This window comes from Scylla paramamosain, chromosome 1, assembly GCF_035594125.1.
Source record: "Scylla paramamosain isolate STU-SP2022 chromosome 1, ASM3559412v1, whole genome shotgun sequence".
Lineage (NCBI taxonomy): Eukaryota > Metazoa > Arthropoda > Malacostraca > Decapoda > Portunidae > Scylla > Scylla paramamosain.
Window position 1 is genome coordinate 8237501 of NC_087151.1, and position 22624 is coordinate 8260124.

The window sequence follows — 22624 nt, forward strand, 5'->3', positions numbered from 1 at the left end:
GATGTATATATCTTTCAAGGCTTAGGTTAAGAGGGTTGGTTATGAGGCGAAAATTTAAGGATATTCTATCTACGCCTCAAATGGTGGAAGCCATTAGTTAAAACACACACACTGATTAGCCTTTAAATGAAGAAAACACAATGACTAGTACTAGTTTAAAATTCCAAGGCTAGAAAGAGTAACCATTAATTTAGGTCCTAGACTGCCTGACTGAAAGGGAGCAGTGAAGGTTTTTTGGCGAAACTGAGGGCGAAAGAGTGAAGGAGATAGAGCGGAGGTGTCCGTGAGGCGGTGGCTCAGAAGCCCAATAATGTGACAGAATAGTGACCATAACAAACTCTTCAAGTGGTGGGGGGTGGGGGTGGTGGTGGTGGTGCTGAAAGACTCAAGAAGGCCAATAGTGAGTGAGTGAGTGGTAAAAAATGCAGTTGCCGACGGTGACAAAAAGCAAAAAAGAGTTGTGGCCGAGACACGCGTGAGGTGGTGTTGGTGATGACAGTGGTGGTGGTGGTATTACTTGTGATTAGTGGCAACTTCAAGAACCAGTGGTGGCAACAGTGATAGAGAAACATGGTGGAGTTGAGAGCCTAGAGAGTGCGTGACAGAACAAGGTGGAGGGTGGGGGGCATCTCCTTCGAGGCTCGATGAGGGGTTGGGGTAAACTACCAACACTATAAGACTAAGGCAGTTATAGCAGTTTTCCCCCGCGTTATATATATATAAAAAAAAGAATAAATAAATAAAAAATACTCCCAAAAAAGAGAAAAAAGTCGGGAGGCTCATATTTCAAAATTTATACTTGAAGAGCAAAAAAGTGGAGGATGAGGGGAGACTTTGAAAATATATTATAGGTGAGCTTTACGAAGGAGCTTATCGGAAGTATAATAATATATATATATATATATATATATATATATATATATATATATATATATATATATATATATATATATATATATATATATATATATATATACGAGTAGTAATATCTTAGCCATGCATTTGCGGAAGACACTAATATTTCTCGGGCTTGATAGTTAATGGCCAAAAATATAGACAACTTCAGTGTGCAAATGGCATGAGTGAAGATCCTGACTGGTGGGTGGTAAAGGGGGGCGGGGGGCCGGTGCCTTGTGAGGAGCTTGTGTGTGAGCGCCGCTTGTTGCACCACCTCCGGGAGTCACAAGTCATCCGCACTGCCTCCCACTGCTCCTGCCCTCGGTTTTCACCTTCAGAATTACTCTAACACAGGGAGGTTGTCACTCGGGGCGTTATCCGAACACGTGGTGGAACATCATCACAATAAGAGTTGTCAGTCGGTTGTGTTTTGTGCCGCTTTCTTTGGGTTCTAAGATGAGGAACACTGTTAGGAAGTAGGTCACGTGGGCTGGCTGGCTGGCGGAGTGACTGTTGTGTGTGTGTGTGTGTGTGTGTGTGTTTGATCGTTTTTTTTTTTTTCTAGTGATATTTGTGTTATTAGAGTTGTTGTTATATGCAAGTGATTTATACTTTTATTAATTTATTTACTTTACTCAGTTTTAAGTGCTGTCTATCATTCCATGCCGCGAATGTGTCACGTGTCGTGCGCTGAGAGGCAGAAAGCAAACATAACAGTGCCAGTAATCATCATGTTTCATCTCACAAGAAGACTCGCGCCATTACCTTCTTACTACAAATAAGAGAGAGAAGTTAATTAATAATGTAACTAATTGCAAGGAAACCCAAGCGTTAAGTAGCAATTACCGAACTGTACACACACAAAAGCTCTCGACTGTCTCCATCACACGCCCAGCTTGATTACAACTGTACGATACCCGAGTGAGAGACACCTGTGTGCTATTGCTGCCGTCGGGCCTAAAGGTGATGGCGCCGCATCCTCTCGGACGAGTGAGGGAGGCGGAGGTGACGAGGTGCCTTCCCGCTCACTCCCCGAAATAAAAATCTTTTCCTCGTTTTCTTTGAAAAGCAGAAAGGAGGGACTACTATTTATCCGCCCGGCGCCGTGTGTTTCCCTTTTGTTTGCCCTCACATTCCTCACCGGACTAATGAAAAACCCGAGCCAGCGTGACTTTGGAGCTCCGAATTTGACGTCTTATTTTGTTCATTAGAGCGGACTTGTGCTGGGCCGCGGCTTAGACGAGGCGTGACGCTTTCATCACTTAGTCACTCAAGGCTAATGAGGCTCGGGTGTTGGAAAAGTATTGCACTTGTTGGCTTCATCTGTCGTCACACCTTTCTGTTTCTTTTTTTTTTCGTAAACCACGCTTATTGTCGCACTACAAATCTGTGGAAGTGACCAGATTAATCCTCACAAGTGTTCCACTTCCTTTACCAGAACGAGAGCACCGATGTTGCTTGGCTTTTATGATGATGAATTCATGATTATTGATCTCACTTTCTCCGTTCTGCAGGCGACACAGACCTTTATGAAGCTGTCTCCTGGAGCCTGTCTTGCTAATACGCCACAATAACACGGTCATATGGCGCCATCGTGAACATAACCATCACCTGTCTCTCCTGAGCAGCGAACACAAACCTGAGTGCGGCGCATCAGTCAGTGAATCACACAAGACAAGGAAATGGTGAGGCCGCCCACACCCGGCTGTCAGTAGAGCCATGACGCTGCTGCTGCTGCTGCTGCTGCTGCTGCTGCTGCACAAGTTACGGTGAAACATTCAACATGAAGTACGTGATGCAAGTGAACGTTTAGAACAACAAGTGTCTCAGTAATTACAGTGACCACTCTACACTGCTGGCTAACTGGTGGTGCATCAAAAGAGGTGCTTTGGTCTGGTGAGCAGTGAACGGCTGTCCCACTTACCCAAGGGAACGACACTTTTATTGGCAGCAGGTAGGCGCCGCGCTGGGGACATATAAGTAACATCAACATCAACATTCTGGCAAATCACTCTGGGAAAAATATGTAAAGAGGAATATCATGAACAATTACAATGATTATTATAAATTTCTACATACTGTAGTTCCTTTCTCAGACCAACAAAGCCGTTTACGAGTCTGACGAAAACCGGTGATAGTGACTGGAGTGAAAGGAAGGCAGGTATGCGTTACGACACCTGTGTGTGTTGTGTCACAGGTGTGCGAGGGAGGGTGAAGGGGATGCGAGGGGAAGCACTGAGCCCCTCCAGATTATTAGATGGCTTGGCTAGACGCGCCTGACCTTGAGCTGAGTTATGAAACACGCTAACCCGTCATAATTTATTGCCTGGTGTGTTCATATATTTCTGTGAGCGTCTGTGTTGGGGAGGCAGGCAGAGGGAGTGAAGGTGTGAGCTCGTTGTGGGTCAAACGCTGGAACCGAATTGTATTGCCCTCTTTTTTCTGTGTATGAGAGAGAGAGAGAGAGAGAGAGAGAGAGAGAGAGAGAGAGAGAGAGAGAGAGAGAGAGAGAGAGAGAGAGAGAGAGAGTGTATGTACGTGTACGCATATACATGAGTATTGATATGGTATAGCGGATTACGTTGGCTTTCCAGAACACAGACACGGCAGCAGAGTTAAAGAGCGATAGATAGAGACCTGTTACTGTTACCTTGCTTTAATCTCACGTCCAATAGAAGTCTTAACGCTGCCAACGGGAACATGTACTAAGTGAGAACAAAAGAGGCTTGGGATACGAGTAGGTATGTGTGTGAGCCTCTGTCGTCGCCTCCCTTGTGGACTGGCTATGTTACTGCGCGGGAGGAACTAACCAAACAACCCCAGTATAATCGAACGCGTCCGCCGCCAATGTCTCGTCGCCCACAGTTGTTTATGCCTACTCGTTCAATCCCATCAGAACGCCGCAGTGTTGTCTTGTGTTGTTGTCTTTGTTCTTCGCTCATATAACAGCCTCTCGTTTTCTCTATATATTTTGTTTTTCTTCGATGTGTGTTTTTTTTTTTTATGGAGTTACTGTTTTATTTCTATTTTGTTAGTGTACGTGCTTTATGTTTTGTGTGTGTGTGTGTGTGTGTGTGTGTAGAGGTATTCAACTTGTGCGTGCGTGTATTGCTTGTCACATTTGGTAAATTGTCAGTGGTTAGAGTTGAATAGTTGTAACCACCTGTGTTTCGTGACGTGTGTGTGTGTGTGTGTGTGTGTGCTGCTGGACCATACTTCCTAAGGGTGACAAACTGAACAGAAATTTTGCTTGAACCATGAGTTTTCTAATTTATCAAAGAAATAATGATCAGAGCGGCAATTTATCTTTAATGAGGAAAATTGCGATTTTTTTTTTTTAAATTTGGTTTCTTTTTTTGACGCCGCAAAGATTCTTACAATTCCAATATCGCGGACTTAACGAGTGAAGTGAACTGAGCTAGACTGGACTCTTTACTGAGAAATCGACTGGACAACTGAGCATCGTGATAGTGACTGTTAGGTAAGGACAGGTCTGCCTCATGCCTTTTTGCCCACCTGGTATGACTTTCCCCCAAACCTTCGGCCACAGCAGGTAATGGTGAAGTTGGTGTGGCTGGAGAGCGAGGGGCTCCGACTCTGGGGTGGCGAGGCGCTGCCCGGCCTGTTGGGCTGACCGTTGTACGGCACCTCCAGCTCCACGAACTCTCGGTCCTGCGGGAAGGGCGAGGCATTAGAACTTTATGACACAGGTGTGGGACGTGAGGATAAAAGGAGACAGAACTGGCGAACGAAAAAAGAGTATATTCCTGCTTTTCAGGGTTAAACATAAACTGATACGGGGGTTATGGAAATAACATTAGCAAAATGAGAATATTCTTATTTTTCACCATTGAACATACACTGAGATGGGAATTACGGAAACTGTCTTAGCAAAATGGGAATATTCTTACTTTTCAAGATTAAATATAAACTAACACGGGAATTATGAAAATAACTTAAGCTGAGTAATTTCTAGACCGTGACTATTTATTTCCATGGAAAAATATGATGGTTTTTCAAATCGTGATCTACATACACCATGAAGGGATAAGCGGTGATATTAAAGAAGTGAATTCACGTAAACATAGCCTAATGTAACGTAACCCAATCTAACCTAGCTCTAGAAAGAAAACGATAATATTATTTCAGTATTAGCCACTAATATTATGAAAGAATAGGAATGGCGTGCGAAAAATCACTAAAGTTTTGTTTGTTACGTGAACAGAAATACAACAGTGCCTGAAAAATGACCTAAGCAGTATGACAGGCTGGAGCTGAGTGCACAGAGGCGTAAATTGCATTCTCAATAAAGGATCCTTCTCCATTGTAATATATAATAGCATACCAATATAAAAGCGAGACTGACGTTGGAAAATGTATATATTTTTCTTGAACAAATACGTTGTGAAACAGAAATCTTTAATTTGTGTGACATATAATAGTATAATGGTATAAAAGCCAACGTAGATAGTGCGACAATATTTGTTGCTTTTGTTTTTTCCTCGAGCGAAATAAGCTATTAAAGAAAGATTGTGTGAAATGTTCATAATCTTTAACTTATATATTCCTTTTTTGTTAACCTAATTACATATAAGAAGAAAGACCGTGAAAATTGCTTAAATATATTGATTTTTCTGAATAAGAAAGTGAAACTATAAATGTAAACTTTTAGATGGAAAAGAAAACTAGACACTAAACTAAGAAACTGTCAAAGCATGCGTTCTACTGCAACAAACCGTTACCAAAAAACATTGTACACACTAGAATAAAAGAAAATAATTGCACCGAAGTTACATAAAAAAAAAAAAATCTTACAGTCCTTGAAACTTTATAGTGGATGAAAGTAAGAAGTATTTTGTGTCTTCCTGTTTCCTTGCACACTGCTGTTTGCAAGCGAGTGTTACAATACACAACCCTACACTCCCAAAGGTGCTCCAAATAAGACCATAGCCGTGAAATGAGTCTTAATAGTGAATGACTAAGAGGCATTTTGTGTCCCTTTGCAGTGTACTACTTGTACTCTTCCATATCTCCTAAGCGCCACAACTTCTCTTTAGAGTCAAGGATTGGCGCCATGTATGAGTCTCCTCCAGTTGTTTCTGTCCCTTGCATCTTCCTCTGTGAGTCCCTTCCATTGCAGCTGTACCATAATTCAATCTCTCCAGCTCACTGTCTTTCCCTCGATCTTGTCCCTTCAGCTGGTTTTCTCCAGGCTTTTTTAATTGGTTTTTGGTCTTTTTTTTTTTTTTTTTACTAAGCTGCACAACACAAATTCCCAAAGACAGCCTCAAACAAAACCCAGAGCCGTGGAATTGAATCTCAGGTACCCTTCATGTCTTCTGGGAGTACTAGATCATTAGGAACCCTTTCAGATATCATACACCTTCACCATCATTCTTCTTGGCCAATACTGAAGAGCTACGGGGATGTATTAAGGGTCAGTGAGTCCCAGGAAGGCTGCCCACGTCCCCGGCTCTGGTGTCCCGGCCCGGAGCGTGACTCTGCCGCCGCCTCCCTCGGGTCCTGCCACACACGGTCGATATACTAGTGTGTGTCCAGACTCTGCTACATCCTCGCACGCTACCTTCCTCCTCCTACTCCTTCGCCACGTCCTTCACTCACTTCCTCTTGCTCCTTCGCCACACCTTCCTTCTACTCCTCCTCTTTCGCTAACTCCTTCATTCCTCTTACTCTTTCTTCGACATTTACTTAATTTCCCACTCCATCTCCTCCTCCTCCTTCGCCACGTCCTTCACTTCCTCCTCTTTCTACTTCGCCACCTTCTTCTGCTCGTACTCCTCCTTTGCTTCACTCCTTTCATTTCCTTCTACTGCTCCTTCGCCACCTACTTCACTTTCTTTGATTCCTCCTTCATCGCTATCTCCTTCACTTCCTTCTACTCCTCCTCCTTCGCTAATTCCTACATTTCCTCCAACTCCTTCCCTTCGTCCACATCCTTCGGTTCCTTTTCCTCCTCCACAACCTACTTCATTTCCTCCTCCACCTCCTTTTACTCTTCCTACTTCGTGTTTTTTCTTCCTTTTTTTTCTCCCCCTTCCATCTAGTCCTCCTCGCCTTTCTTCGCTAATTTCTTCGGTTCCTTCTACTTTTTTTCTTTTCTTCTTCACTTTCTTTCCCCTCTTCTTTTGGTTCTGTATCATCCACCACTTACTTCACTTGTTCTACTTTTCCTCTTTCGCTTAATTTCCTGTCTCCCTTTTTCCCTTTTATTTTTCTTACTCCGTTCTCTATTTTCCTGATTTTTTAAATATTTTTCTTCTATTGCTTCTTGTTTATGTGCTTTATCTGTTTTTCTTCTACCTCGTCCTCTTTTTATTTTTTACTACTTTTTTCTTCTTTCCTTTCTTCCTCTTTCTTCTCTCCTCCTTTTCCTCCTCCTCCTTCTCTTCCTTATTTATCTGTTATCCACTTTTCTCGTCTTCTTTCTTCTTATTTTCTTCCTTTTCCTCTTTCCTTAATTCTTTTTCCTTTTCCTCCTCTTCCTACTCCTCCTCCTCCTCCTCCTCTGAACTTATTAGAGCTGGGACACCGTCAGTAGCACCGCACCTCTGCACCATCCTACACCTGCAGCAGCCTTGGTTGGCACGCCACCACCACCACCACCACCACCACCACCACCACCACCACCACTACTACAGCACCACCACCACCAGGACTGACACCATTAATGCCCTCATCATCATCATCATCATCATCATCATCATAGCTACACTACGTCCCTACCATATATATATATATATATATATATATATATATATATATATATATATATATATATATATATATATATATATATATATATATAATTTATTATTTTTTTGTTAATTGCCAGCCACACCACAATACGATACCACAACCACATCAGGTTCACCTCTGCTGCCTTGTTTTCCACCGTAGTTACCACCATTACTCGCACCACAGTCACATCACCATGAATAATTACTGACAAAGACACCACCACCACCACCACCACCACTATTAATGCCAACGATAATAACAACTCTCACCATAGCCACGTCTTCACCGTATGTTATTCACCATAGCTGTACCACTATCACCACCACCACCAACCACCACCAACGCCACCACCACTACTAATGCCACCTCCAACTGCTGCTATAATCACCATAAACACGCCACCAGTCCACGACCACAGCGCTAACACCGTCATTACACCTACACACTACAACACCACCACCACCACCACCACCACTGGAGCCTCTGGTGTTAACATGTCACCGTAATTTAGGGCAAAACTCAATGGTCAGAGGCAACACCGAGACAATACAGCTTTATTTTGCTATCACATGGGAGGCGAGGCGAGGCTGACGCGAGTAAACGTAAGAGAAACATTGTATTCCTTGCTGGGACTAACGCCTCTACCCAAGCCTTATGTAAAAAGATGATTATCACAAGTGGTGTTTTATGTAAATTTTCTCACGTACTTGGACCTTTGACTGTTAACTATAGGCTCCTGTCAAGCTTAATGAAACGGTCTAGTGCAAGTTTTAGAAGTGTAATTTACGAAAGACATCACTGACAGCTAAAGAAGTAATGTGGAAATCAAACTTGGTGCCTCTACTGTTGTGTTTTTGCTCATCAAGTCGTGTGTTTTCCCTTCAAGCTAAGTGAAACGGTCTTTTCGAAGTTTTAAGTATAATTTGAATAACATCACTGACAGCTGAAGGGAGTGATAAAGTAGATCAAAATGAATTTATATACTGTGTTTTTGCTCTGAATAGACTTTTGGGAGAGACAATTAAAGGGAATTTTTCCTTGAATTTGTTTTTGTTCTTGACATTCTCCTTTGTGCAAAAAAAAAAAAAAATATTACTATTACCGTCATTAGCAGCTGCAGGCTTAGCAGGTTTAGTGCAACGTCCCTTCGTGAGTTTTCATGCATACATTATTGGAAATTTGAGTTCTTTGTATTCTAAGCGATCAAACTACAGCTGGTGATCATTTCAAGGATAGATAAACAGTGTTGAGTCATTAGCAATCGTAGGGTTAACACAACGCTCCTTCGTAAATCTTTCTTGCATAAGGTCTTCAAGGTATGAGTTCAATGTTAGTAAGGAAGCGATGAAATTACTGTTTGTAGTTCTTTCAAAGGTTATTAAGCGGTCGTAAGGTTAACACAGCTTTCCTTTCTGAGTCATTTCTTGTATATAGTTCTCGGTGTTAAAATTCAGTGCATTAGTAAGCGATGGAAGTACTACTGGTCATTCTTTCAGGGTTAACGAAGCGGTGTTATGTAAGAGTGCGGTGCAGGAGGGTTGGCTGGTCTCCCTCACTGCAGTCGTGATGCGTAACTCTGAGGTAGTAATTATTTTTTGTTGGGTAAAGTTAGCAGGAGCGAAGGATAAAAAGTGGAGAGAGGGAGAAGGAGGGAAGAGAGGGGAAAAGTGTAAAATAGTACCGTGTTAGTACATTATACTTTTTTTTATTACTGCAGTAGTGATGGGTAACACTGAGTAGAACATCTCTCTCCCCCTCCTCTCTCTCTCTCTCTCTCTCTCTCTCTCTCTCTCTCTCTCTCTCTCTCTCTCTCTCTCTCTCTCTCTCTCTCTCTTTATGTTCTACTGTGAGTTAGAAAAGGCAAAGGATGAAAAAGAGCAAGATAACAATAGGGAATAATAATACAGTATTCTTAATGTGCAATATCCCCATTCTTTCCTTTCATCTTTTCACGCATCGCTTCTTCTAACTTTGCTATATTTCTCACTTTACTCATCCTTTCCTTTACCAGTTTCTTCTCATGTTTCGCTCCTATCAGGTAATTTCCCCTTTATTTCAAATCTTCCCCCACCCTTTCCCTTGATCTTTCTCACCCCTCGACTCTTCTAACTAAATCAAACAGCTCTCCATAATTTTTCCTCACCATTTCCACACTTGCCCTTTTGATCCTTCGCTTCCTCTGGCTGACTCTCGCTGTACTTCCTCTCGCCAACTCTTGCTACATTTCACACTTTCCCCACACCCTTTCCTTTACCCTTTTTTCGCCCTTTTCTTCGAACTTCTCTTGAAATAATGAGGTGGCTGCTGACGGAGGGTGGATGGGAGGGGAGGATGCGCTGCCCAGCGGGAGTCAGCGCTGCCTCTGAACAGGTTATACTAATTAAATGAACGCAAGAATGTGTATGCGCTGTTCTCCCTCACCGCAGCACATTTTTTTCCTTTGTTAATTCTCCGCCCAGCTTAAGACAAGTGCAAGATAGAGATCGACAAGATACAAGTTGAAGTGGATGTGTTTGTATTGGACCATTTTTTGATGAAAGGTAGTAATGAATTCGTGTTAGTGGTGTGATGACTAAAATATTGGTCAAGTTTATGAATGGGGATGGTTCGTAGAAACAGATAGATATGCTTTCTACAGGGATTGCCACGTGTAGGCCAGATGACTTCTTGTATATTTCCTTATTTTCTTACGTTCATGTAGCAGTGGTGTGTCTGTGGTCGTGGTGTTGATGGTGTATTTGATGGTGTATGTGTGTGATGGTGGTAGGAGTGGTGGAGTGGGTTGCAGTGAGGGTTACGGTGGTGGTGTTGGTAGTATAGGTGTATTGATGTTATTGTGATTGTCGTGGTGTTGGTGTTTGTGGGGTTTGCTGCGGTAAGGTTCACTTTGGTGGTGTTGGTGGTGATAGTGTCGACAAGGCAAATTTCCTTCAACACACTTTCTTATGTTGGCACCTTGTTACTGTGGTGCTGACAGCGATGTTTGTGGTGTGCTTGTAGTGTCGGTGGTGATAGTGTTGGCTCGGCGAGATAGACCTTCAATACACTTTCCTATGTTTGTGCCTTGTTATTACCGCCTGCCTGCCTGCCAAGATGTCTTTCCTTTAGTCTCGCGCTCCGCTTTGATTTTAAAAGGAAAAGAGAGAACGAGAAAGAAAATGCAGTGAAAATGCGCAAAGAAAAGGAAAGGATGAAAGCAAGGATTTTTCTGCCCTTTTTCTTTCTTGCTTTAATGTTTTTTTGCTTTTTTAAAGGCTGTGAACGACGAAGTAAAGGAAGGAGAAAGAAAATATACAACAAATATAAAGAAAGGAAAGAAGTAAGGAAGAAAATAAGACCAGTTCCTTCTTTTGATGCACGCTTCCCGTTTATTTGAAAAGATAACAAAAAATAAAAGAAGAGAAAAGAAGGAAAGAGAAGAAAATAAAGAAAGGAGAGAGAGAGAGAGAGAGAGAGAGAGAGAGAGAGAGAGAGAGAGAGAGAGAGAGAGAGAGAGAGAGAGAGAGAGAGAGAGAGAGAGAAAAGAAAACGAAAGGAAGAAATAAAAGAGCAAGAAAAGAGAGAAAAAAACTGAAAAATAACGAAAGAAAGAAATTAAAGAGCAAAGTCGGAACGAAGGAAAGAAAAGGAAGAAAAGAAAGAAAGCAAGCAAGGAACAAGTATTTCCCAAGTTTCCTTTCCATTTTACCTCATAACGTCAATGAAGATAATCATAAAGACCATTTAATCCCCAAGTTGTTCATTTGCATTCTACTAAAGGTAAAATTTTAATACCGCGAAGTAATCCCATATAAGTGTGTGTGTGTGTGTGTGTGTGTGTGTGTGTGTGTGTATACTTCATGTGTTGTGTTTCCCTCTTTTTTTTTCTTTCATCCTCCTCACTTTTCTTTCCCTTCTTTCCTCTTTTGAACATTCTTGATCTATTCTTCTCATTTTCTCTCTCTCTCTCTCTCTCTCTCTCTCTCTCTCTCTCTCTCTCTCTCTCTCTCTCTCTCTCTCTCTCTCTCTCTCTCTCTCTCTCTCTCTCTCGTGTGTGTGTGTGTGTGTGTGTGTGTGTGTGTGTGTAAGCAAGCACGTGTGTATGCATGCGTGCGTGTGCTGTCACTGAATAAATATGCGAGTTCTGCACATCTTTTCTTTGCGCTACAGGAGACATTCACTCGTTCCCGTAAAAGAATACACAGGAATACAAGCCAATATAACTCTGATCCAGCAACACGTGTATAGGAGAACCAAGACACGTCAGTGGGGGATCGAACACACACACACCTTCAAATTCCCCACTCACTCACGCCCACACACGCCCACAACGCCTCCTCCACCTCAAAACCGTGTCATCGGCAGCTCAGCCTCGTAAATATTTGGGTGGACGAGTTCCTGGGAGGCGTGGCCTGCGTGGGGAAGGGAAGGGAAGGTGAAGGGGTGAATGGAATGACGGGGAGGCAAGAGGGATGCTTGAAGGGGAACGCTCCGCAGCTCCCGCCCTCCGGAATAACTCGTGCTGGTGTTATGGGGTATAAACAGAATCTATCTGTGAAACGAACGTCCGTAGGAGACTTTTAGAAATAATTCATAGTATATTGAACTCTTACAAATGAGTCAATTTTTCTATTATAAGAAGTGCATATTTATTGATCGCAAGATTATTTTTGTTGGATTACTTTTTTTGTTAATTTTGTTATTTGTAGTGTTATTTATGTGTATGCCATTCCAAGCTGTGGTCAGTGAACGGTCTGAATTTGAATCTGTTGCGGAGACTTGCCAAGGGTGAAAAAAAAAAAAAAATCTATATAAAATGCTCGCTGATAATACGGGTCGTAAGAGAAGGGATAAGCTGAAGATCCAAAAGAAAGGCTTGTTTTGATTTGTAAGGGATCCTGATATTTCTCGTGCAAAGACCTGCCATGTGTTATGTTGAAGGGTTGAGGGAATGCATGTTTTGTCCTTAATTTGTTAAGGAAAATAGGTGGGTAAGAAAAATAAAGAAAAAGATAGTTTTGATAAATTGTGACGTGAGTGTGTGTGTGTGGTAAGTGTTTTGCGGAGAATCGAACCGAGGTCATGGAAATACAAAGTTAGAACGGTATCGACTGAACCACAAGTAATCGTGTGTGTGTGTGTGTGTGTGTGTGTGTGTGTGTGTGTGTGTAGGATATTCGTGGAAGTCGTGTTATATTTGTCATCCATTCATTTCATTGGTTGGTTTCATTTTTTCTTTTGTAACCGGGTCAATTTTTTTTTTTTTTAATATTTTCCTACACTTTCAAAGTCTTGTGAAATTCCTCAGAACTATTTTTGTGTCGGATGTGTGATAGTAACTGTAAATGTTTGGGAGAGAGAGGGAGAGCTCTGACTCCTGTGATAATAAACGTTGTGTGTATGTGTATGTGTGTGTGTGTGTGTGTGTGTGTGTGTGTGTGTGTGTGTGTGTGCGTGTGTGTGTGTGTTCAGCATTCCATCTCCCTGAGGAAACTTTACATATTTCCCTCGCATCCCTAAAGGAAGGCCCGCGTGCACCTCCGTCTATAGGGAGGCACCGGCAACACGGCACCGAGGGACGCCACAAGGAAGGGCCGCCCACTACTCCTTCCCAAAGCGGCGCTAGTGGAGGGTGAAATCACGTGGAAGCGATTCGAATACCAATGTATATGATATGGATTCTCTCTCTCTCTCTCTCTCTCTCTCTCTCTCTCTCTCTCTCTCTCTCTCTCTCTCTCTCTCTCTCTCTACCGCTCAACCAGTAAGACTCTTCACCACTCACGAGGCTGTGGAAGTGATGCGTTGCGGTAATGACTGACTTGAACTTATGTCTATAGAAGTGAAGGCTCGTCGCGATGAGTCCGTGGCGGCGTGGTGAGGGAATTAAGTTTCATTTTCACGTGAAGTCGCTCATGAGGCATCCCTGGCCTTTTGTGACTTGTATCTGTGTTGGGTGTTGGGTTCTCAGTGGCTAGGAGGAGACTGGTAACTGATAAGAGGGTATTCTACTTCGGCAACTCTCGCAGCGCCGTCCAAGTCGTTCCTGTACATTTTTACGACGGATGTTATCGAGTAAGAGGATGAGGCGATGTGTTTATAGTGATGTTTATGAGAGACACTGGAACCTTTCTTTGTTTGTGGGTGTGTGGCGGTCTGTCCGATTCTCTCTCTCTCTCTCTCTCTCTCTCTCTTAATCAGCTATTGGTTTTGAAAACAGATTTCTATGTTGTATATTTTTTTTCTCTTTTGTTCTCTTTCTACACACACACACACACACACACACACACACACACACACACACACACACACACACACAGTTCTTCTATGCAGATACAGTGTGCCCTTCATGACAACACCACCTCCCTTCTCTTTCCCTTCCCTTGCTCCTCCAGTCAGTCTTTCTCCCAGCCCCATCACTCTTCTCCACTCCATTTCTTATCCTCTCACCTCCAATACAGTCTTGTCTCCATCCACTCCACCCCCCAGTCCACCCACATTCTCCTAACCCTCCTCTTTCTCTTCTCCCTCACTCTCTTTTTCTCACTTTTATTTTTTTTATTTTTTTTATTTTTTTTTTCTTTATCTTCCTGGGGTCTGGTCAAGGTTCAGTCCAATGATAACGAAGGAAAAGTAGGTCAGTGGGACTCTTCTGTCTGTCCGTGTGTCAATCCTTGCCGCTTGGACACGTCGAGGCCACACTCCGCACTTCGCCCCCCACACTCCTCCTCTCCGCTCCACTCAACAGAAAACGAGGAGTCCCAAGGGAAGATTTAAGGGTTACTGTGCGCAAATTTGGATCGTACTCTTGAGTATGAAACACTTTCGCGCCGCACCTTCGCTATGTTCAGAAGGCTCTAGTTGAGTTTACACAGGTTTTTAGGGTTGTTTTTATGATTCGAGTGATAGATTAATTAGATTTCTGCTTTATTAACAGGGGAAATACTCGCGAGAATCTGGCAAATCATCTCTGTGGCCTTTGGAAATAATCGTGGTGAGAGCAAAGCGTTTCAGAATCCTGGCCTTGGCTTGAGTGAAATGCAAGTGGGTGTCCGCGTAGAGTTCTCCTTAAAAGCCTCAGGTCAGTTCAGGTCTTGGGAATTTGAGTGTTGTTGATGTTTTGACGCTCGCATTCATGTCCTTGTTTCTTCGCTCTGTTGCAAGGTTAATGTGAAGTCAGTGTCAAAACAAGGAAGGATGAATGAATACATTTCGTTGTTATTCCCGTGAGAAGCAGCATTAATTTTCCGTCTCTGTCTTATTTTTTTCGTGTTGTATTCAGCCGGAGGGAAGGAAGGAAGGGAAGGATTTAATGATTATATTTTTATATTTGTTTTCCGTTTTTTTTGGGGGGGGATCATTTTCCTCTTCCCTCAAGAAAGAATACATATAAAGGGACAAGAACTAATGTGCCTCAGTTATTCCCTTAATTTTGTGGTGATGCGGGGGAATATTAGGATTGTTTAGCGATTCATGTCAATTTCTCTCCCGTGCAAGAAGCAACCAGCCCGCCTCACCGCGTCCAGTTCTGCTCTGCTGTGATTGCAAATAAAGGGCGCGTATAGGCAACGAAGATATTTGTGTTCCGTCAAGACTCAGGCGGTCAGGAGGCGAACAAACATTGTATAAATGAATCTTATTTATTCAAGAAATCAAATTTACCCTCACCCAGTTGACTTTAGTGTTCATTAAGAGACAGACAAAAATAACAAACAAACACCTTCAGCAGGCAATTCAGCTTTCACCTTACACATAAAAACAACGCGAGAATAATGGTAGAAATTTGCACCATAAAGGCAGATTAATGGTGCTGGCGAGGCAGTGAGGCGGTGTTTGGCTGACGCTGCCGAGCCGAGTCTGTGCTTCGCTTACACAAGGCGCGCCTCAACCTGCTGGCGCGGCTGAAATTGATGTCCCTCCTCGCTACACCACGTTTATCCCGCCCGCCCACCTCAGACTGACTTCACGATGCTGGATAACAAGAGCGGACGTCATCTCGCGCCGCGGCTCAGCGAGGTTAATGGATTCGCCAGAAAGATCTCGTCGTTTAGACTGACACTTAGCGCGGGGGACTAACACTTGATAGGGACGCCGTGTTTGGCCTCCGCTCCCGCCCATCTTGGCAGTACAGTGCATCAGCTCACCTGCCGCGCCGCCCAGGGATTCATGCCTCATCTCACTCTTACACGCTCCAGCCGCCAGACACCCGATCTAATCTCTCCAAGATGAGAGTCATTAACTTATCAATGACTTAAACATCTTCTTGGGTGGTTACGCAGCAACGCCTGCCTCTCCTGGGCCCCGCGAGGCCGGAACACAATGAGGAGCGAGGCAGGGAGGCAGGGAGGTTGGCAGGGAGGGAGGTGGGCCCGCTCCCCGAAAGCTAAGAGCCTTTGAAAACCCACCGTGGAGTTTTCCCTCTTTAGTCAACAAGGTTTAAAAGGAAGTAGGCTTTCCACTCGTAGAGAAAACAAGGCCGCCTCATTGTGCCGCCGCCGCCCGCTACCCACCGTCCGCTACCGAGTCTGGCGCCCACCCGCCCCACAGCCTGCTTCTGGCGACGGTGCACGGAAAGCTGTATTCAATACTAATAGAAAAAGAAAAAACAGTATTCACTAGTAAGGCACAGTATATAAAACCCACAACTCAGTGTTGAAAAAAAAGAATACCGCTAAATAAAAAAAAAAAAAGATCCTTTCCTTCATATATGATACTCCTTTCGAATGTAAGAGAAGCGAAGTGCCATTAATTTGTCTTCTCCTGAATTCATTGTAGTGGTCGTCACATTAGTTTTTATGAAGGACGGTATGCGATGCTGGTAGTATTATAACGTCTTACGGTTTTACGGTCGCTTGTTTGTGGAAGTAATCGGAAGGGGATAAAGGAGGAAGGAGAACAGAGACGTATAGAAGAGCGGAGACAGAGAAAAGTAAAGGAGGAAAAAAGAATTAGCAGGATACGATAGTGAGAGGGAGAACGAAAGTGAAGTAAAAAAGAAAAAAGTCAGCGTCTGAGATTGTTAGGAAGGTCATAATAAGTCGTAAAATCTCAATATTCACTTTACATAATTTCTCCAAGTGGCGTCATTTAGCTTCTGGTGGAGGGGAGGGAGGTGCAGGAGGGAGGTATAGGGGGAGGAGGAGGAGGAGGAGGAGGAGGAGGAGGGTGGTGAGGGGGCCCTTCATTATGTTCTCACACACTCGTGGATCTTGGAACAGTGATAATTAGAATATAACACAAGACACACGCAAGTTCATTAACCTTAGAGAAACGCGGCTGCTCAGTAATTATGTGATTACGAAGAAATAAGCGGAGGAGGAAGAGGAGGAGCAGGAGGAGGGGTGGAGAGTTAAAGGGGAAGGGAAAGGAAGGAAGGAAGGAAGGAAGGAAGGGTGGAGGGAAGGAGTAAGGCAGCGACGAAAGGGAGTGACAAATGTGGCTCTCGTAAAGACTTACCCAAGCGATGAGTTAAACTATAAACATTGATCTTAAGACGCTAGGGGGGGGGGAGCGAGTTTGACAGGGAGAAGGAGGAGCCGTTGAGGGATGAGGGGCGAGAGAAAAAAGAGAAAATAGGGGATGGACTTGATAATATGACAATGACAAAAGTATAGGAGTGTTCAATATTCGTCGTTCCTCAGACAACACCAGTGCACTGACTACCTTGTCCTCCGGTGGCACACGATCCGCCACAGCAACATCTAAGTCTCAGCCACTTTAAGATTATTCCCATTTCTCTCGTGTAATCTTTGGTTGCAAGATACGCTACTTAAGGACAGAGAAAAGATATAACATCCCTCCATGTCACCGCCGATGCATAGAGGCAGGGAATACGCTATGTATCTCACAAGAAGAGACGAATATCTTGTTAACACTATGACTGCATTCAAGTGGTGAGGGAGATCACACCTCTATAATGATTACAACGTCTTCTCCACTGCATGCTTTCATCCGGTTACCCTAAGTCCCAAGTAAAGAACGGTTTAGATATTTTCTTTAGATTTTCAATAATTATGGACACGAAAATGACACAACCGTCCTCCGAATAACAACTGAAAATTTTAACAAAAAGTAATGCCAACATTTTTCGAGAAAGATATTCACAAACATGGCGGCCTGGCCTGAGCTGTAAACACTTACCTTTTCCGCGCTCCTGACATGCTGTGTCTCTGCAACACAGACCACGCCTACGTACATATCTCCTTCCTGACAGACTTAGTGAAAGGTTAGGTCATCGTGACACCCTAAGGAGCATTGTAGCACGGCGACCCTACACCGGGTGGCCGCAGACTGACCGTTGTCTTCTCGAGGCAGCGCAGGAGGTGGTGGTGCTGCATCTCGAAGATGTCCTCTTCCTTGTTGAACTCGTCCATTTCGAGACCGCTCTCCTGGGCCGCCAGCCGCGCCTCTGCCGCCTTCTTCTTGGTGACGAACGCCGCTCCGGAAGACGCCTTGGCGATCCTGATGCGGGCTAGCCGGGCCTTCTGCAGTGGTGGGCAAGCAAGGTGTGATTAGAATGTGGCACTGAGGGAAGGCATTATGTCAAAATGGTATACAGTTAATGATGACCATGGCATGGTAACCCTCAGTGGGGTTGTGATTCTTGTCACGGGAAGGATTAAGGAAAAGCTTGACGAAGATGCTGAAAAGATGATACAGTAGCAGGCGAATTAGGTGATGTAAGCCGTCAAGTCAGCAGCTGCAGCAGTACTGTCGTGAGCTGCCGCCTTGCTGAGACCAGACACCGTCAACTTGTACGTAGCGAGTCTAGCGACTTTCATACGCATTCCCATTCACAAAAAGCAGACTAATGTCTATGAGTAGTTGAGCAGCGGCCGTGAAGGGGAGAGAGAGAGAGAGAGAGAGGTGCAGCGGGTGAGTGTGTATGTGTGTAGAGGCCAGTCATGTCCAACTGTTGACTACTTTTGTTCTCTCTCTCTCTTCTTGTCTACTCATATCCCATCTACTCCTGCTCCATCACTTTGATTTCCCAACAGAAACTAAACTCGCCTGTTGCTCCTCTCGCTTCAGCAGTGCGCGCTGGGAAAGAAAGGTTGTGTTGTCAGTGTTGTGAGAGGACAGGGATGGCCGCGAGAAGAGCACGGACACGCACACACTAATCATATGATACAGTCTATATAAAGACTAACAGCTACAGGGAGGGGACGCATCATAACACTATGCGCCTGCCATTACAGAGGAAAGGAGTGTACTAAGACCAAGCATGAATAGGAATATTGTGTTTTGAGATGACGGAAGAAACGCACCAAGAGGATTTAAAAGTCTTCCAAGTCACATAGTAAAGTCAATGGTATTTGCTAATAATTCCATGTTATTCGTCTCAAATATAACCATTATTGGTGCAGCTACTTTTAAATTAGTCTGTAATAGGCCCTGTAATAGGGAAAAGATAAATCCATTTACAGTTTTCTTTAGGGTAAAAAACTCATCCTGGATAAAGCTAACATTACATACTACATGAAAAATTGTGCGTAATGAAAAAAATCTGTCAAGTGGGTAGGTGACTAATCTTTGTCCCTTTCCCTTGCCGAGCCAGGGAAGACAGCTGGGAGAGTCATCAGTCTGAGTGCGAGGCGGGGCCACCACGCCGAGGCTCTAACACTGCCACCCCAGCACACACACACACACACGCGCGCACACACACACACACACACACACACACACACACACACACACACACACACACACACACACACGCAGCTCGGCGTCTCTATCCCGCGATATCTTTTAATGCATTACGTCGCGCTGTCGCTCAAAAGCCTCTCGGTTATCAAATGTAAATATGGAATTTATTATGTTCATGCATAAGGAATTCTTTACTTTTAGATAAGAAAATAATCGTGTTGGAATTTATATACAAACATATTTACACATTATGTACATAAGTGTGTGTGTGTGTGTGTGTGTGTGTGCAGTTTAGATGTTACAGAGACTGATTTAATGAGAACGACGCAGACGTGACACAGTGGGCACAGTGCTTGCTTGTCTCGCCACACACACGCGCGAAGACAGAAAAAAAAGACTTAAAAAAAAAACATTCGGAAACACACACAAATCCACTTATTTAACAGTGGATATTGCAAGGTGAGATGAAAGTGAAGAAAAGAGTGTTTAACCACGCATCACACTCCCATCAAGAGTTCTCCCCCCGTCACGTTAACACGGCCACGGGAGGAGCGCAGAGGCCGTGACTCACTGCGGTGGTTGAGGGAAAGACGAGTGTGCGGTGCAAATTGATCTGTTCGTCATGCCTGGAATCTGCCTGTCCATCACGTTCTTGGTTGTATCAGTCAGGATTAAGGAGCATCTTGATCCACGAGGTGCTGCACTATGAAGCACGACCGTGACCCTCAGTGTTGCGCTGGCCACGCGCGTGGCAGACCCGCCGCCAGAGGAGGGTGAGGGCGACCGTGGCTGGAGCGAGGGCTGGTGATGCAGGGACATGCGAGGGGCGTGAGTGTGGGTAGTGTACGAGGCAAGTGATGGGTGAGGAAGCGTGCAGGTGTGGTGGTGTGTCAAGGTGTTATGGTGCAAAGCAGTGAGGTCCAGCACAAACCTTTCCCCCTCAGCCTTCCCCTGGGTCAGTCTACTGGTACGCAGCCCGATTGGCAGCCACGCCGTGTCTTGGCGGACATCTGCCTCAGCTCGGCCTCGAGTTGCCCGTGACAGCAGCGGGACCTTGCGTGCAGTGTTAGAAAAAAAGACGCCCTAATCCGCACCATTGTCACGTATCGCCAATAACCGTCGAGTCACGAGCAGTGCTAAACCAAGGCATTTTTTTTTTATTCAAGACACAGTTCCTGGAATCAGTCTGCAAAGTGTTGTCAGCATGAACGAAGAGAGTGTTGACAGTTGCCGAACATGCGCCCACCACTGAGGCGAAGTGTGTGGACGTCGATCATTACTGCTTTTACTGAATGAAGACGCGCGCTTCCGACACGCCACGAGGCACGCCACGTGATGGAATTGATCGTCTGTATACACTCGTGGTCAGACATCGAGTAACCTTCTGCTAACCTGGGCTCACTATTAGTTTGTTTTTATCTTCCTTTAGTTTGTTTTTATCTTCCTTTCAGTCTTAAGCCCTCTGACATGTTGACGCACTTCTAACAAAACCTGCCCTTTCACACATTCTTACCACAATAGGGAGGCCCTAAAGTGAGACGAAAAATAGAAGAGATGAAAAAAAAAAAAAACCTAAAGGAAAGGTGAGCGGGACAGGTTACTCCACTTCTGACCACTCCTACACCACAAGCACCGCCCCAACACCATTCCTTACACCGACATTCACTTCCACGACTGAGACTCTCCCCAGCTGACACGCGACAGCCTCAACCCACCTCCAGTCTGCAGCGCCAGTCAACAGCGTGCAGATCATTAAGTGGAGGGAGAGACAGAGCATGTAAAGTCTTAAGAAGAGTTTCTAAGCTACTGGAAATTATCCTCTGGGAAACTCGCCTTCACTCGTGCCACCTGAAATTACCTGGATAAAAAAAACAAGAAAAAAAAAAAAAAACGAAGAGAACAAGAAATCGAGACAGTAGCATAAACAATAGACCACAATAATGGGTGACGTCAGCCGTGAGATGACTTCCAGGTAATATTGATAATACGTAAATCCAGCTGAGCCAGTAGTGGTCATCTGAAAAAACAAAGTCGTAAATTTGAAGTAAGTGACGATGTCGAGAAACAGACTTGATGAGTTGGGAGAATAAGACCAAGAGACTCGAGGACAAGATTAGATGAATGAAGGGTGAGAAAGAGAGGGAAGTAGATAGGGAGAAAAGGAAGGAGAATATGAATGAAATAAAAATGGAGGAGTTATTCGAAATTTAAAGAATAAGGGAAAGGAAGGAAGCGCCCCACGACATAAAGACTATATACAAAAAAGAAAGGGAGACCCAAAAGGAAGCAAAAAGGAGGAAGGGTATGAAATTAACCAAAAATTCAAATTGCATGGAATATAAGTGTATGTAAAGAAAAGAGAGAAGGAAGGAGACGCCACGAGACAAGGATAAAACAGAATTCGAGAGTGAAAAGAAGGTACAGAGAGAGAGAGAGAGAGAGAGAGAGAGAGAGAGAGAGAGACTAGTATAAATAAACAAAAGAACGGAGATTTTTACAAGGGAGGAAACGCTACGATAAACAAAAAAAAATACAGGACAAAATTCAGCAAGACAAAGAAGAAAAAAAACAAGGAAACTATAAATAAAAATTAGAATATAATTCGCAAGAAATACATACGTAAAAAAAAAAAAGAAAAAAAAAGGCAGAAAGGAAGAAATGATGAAAGAAAGAAAAGAAAGGAAAAAAGAAATAAAGGAAGAAAGGGTGAAAGGAACGATGGAAGGAAGAGAGGAAAAAAAAAAGAAGGAAGGATGTGACACGAGACAAGACGACACACACACACACACACACACACACACACAGGTACATAAAAAAAAGATACACAAGAGGAAGCAGACGGAAGCAGTATACAAGGGGAATATTCTCGACTCATTACCTTCTGCGCTTTTCTCTTGTCAGCCCGCTGGTTCTGGTGGTAGATCCTAGAGAAGTTGGACACGATGACAGGCACGGGCAGGGCGATCACCAACACGCCCGAGAGGGAACACACACCGCCCACGATCTTCCCCGTGGGCGTGTGCGGTACCATGTCGCCGTATCTGTGGGAGGATGGTAGGGAGAATTAATGCCTCTGCTCACGATAAAAGATAAAAAAAATGTACGAAACTAAGGAATACAAAGGAAATTACGTAGTGTTAAGCTTCAGAATGAGGAAAAAATATAAAATTAATGAATACAAAGAAAATAAATACAAAGGTACTATTTCGTCGTATCAGAGAGAGAGAGAGAGAGAGAGAGAGAGAGAGAGAGGGTGAGAAAATTAGTATCAAATGTCTCACTTCACCATAGAGACACATACGAAAGTAATACAAAAGGAACACAAAGATAAAAAAGAAAAAAAAAA

General features: G+C 43.9%; 1 protein-coding gene across 2 annotated transcripts in view; it reads right to left on the reverse strand.

Moving 5' to 3' along the window:
• LOC135099694 (potassium voltage-gated channel protein Shal-like) overlaps positions 1-22347 on the reverse strand; it is a 35075-nt gene extending 12728 nt beyond the window's left edge. The window contains exons 1-4 of one of the 2 annotated variants that reach the window (XM_064002115.1): positions 22157-22347; positions 17928-18116; positions 4414-4569; positions 2822-2863 (exon numbers count right to left, since the gene is read on the reverse strand). In XM_064002115.1, coding sequence (XP_063858185.1) covers positions 2822-2863; positions 4414-4569; positions 17928-18116; positions 22157-22309 — 540 coding nt within the window. In that variant the 5' untranslated portion in view covers positions 22310-22347. The remainder of the gene's footprint in view (positions 1-2821; positions 2864-4413; positions 4570-17927; positions 18117-22156) is intronic. The other variant, XM_064002123.1, reaches the window with a different exon arrangement.
• Positions 22348-22624: the final 277 nt, after the last annotated feature.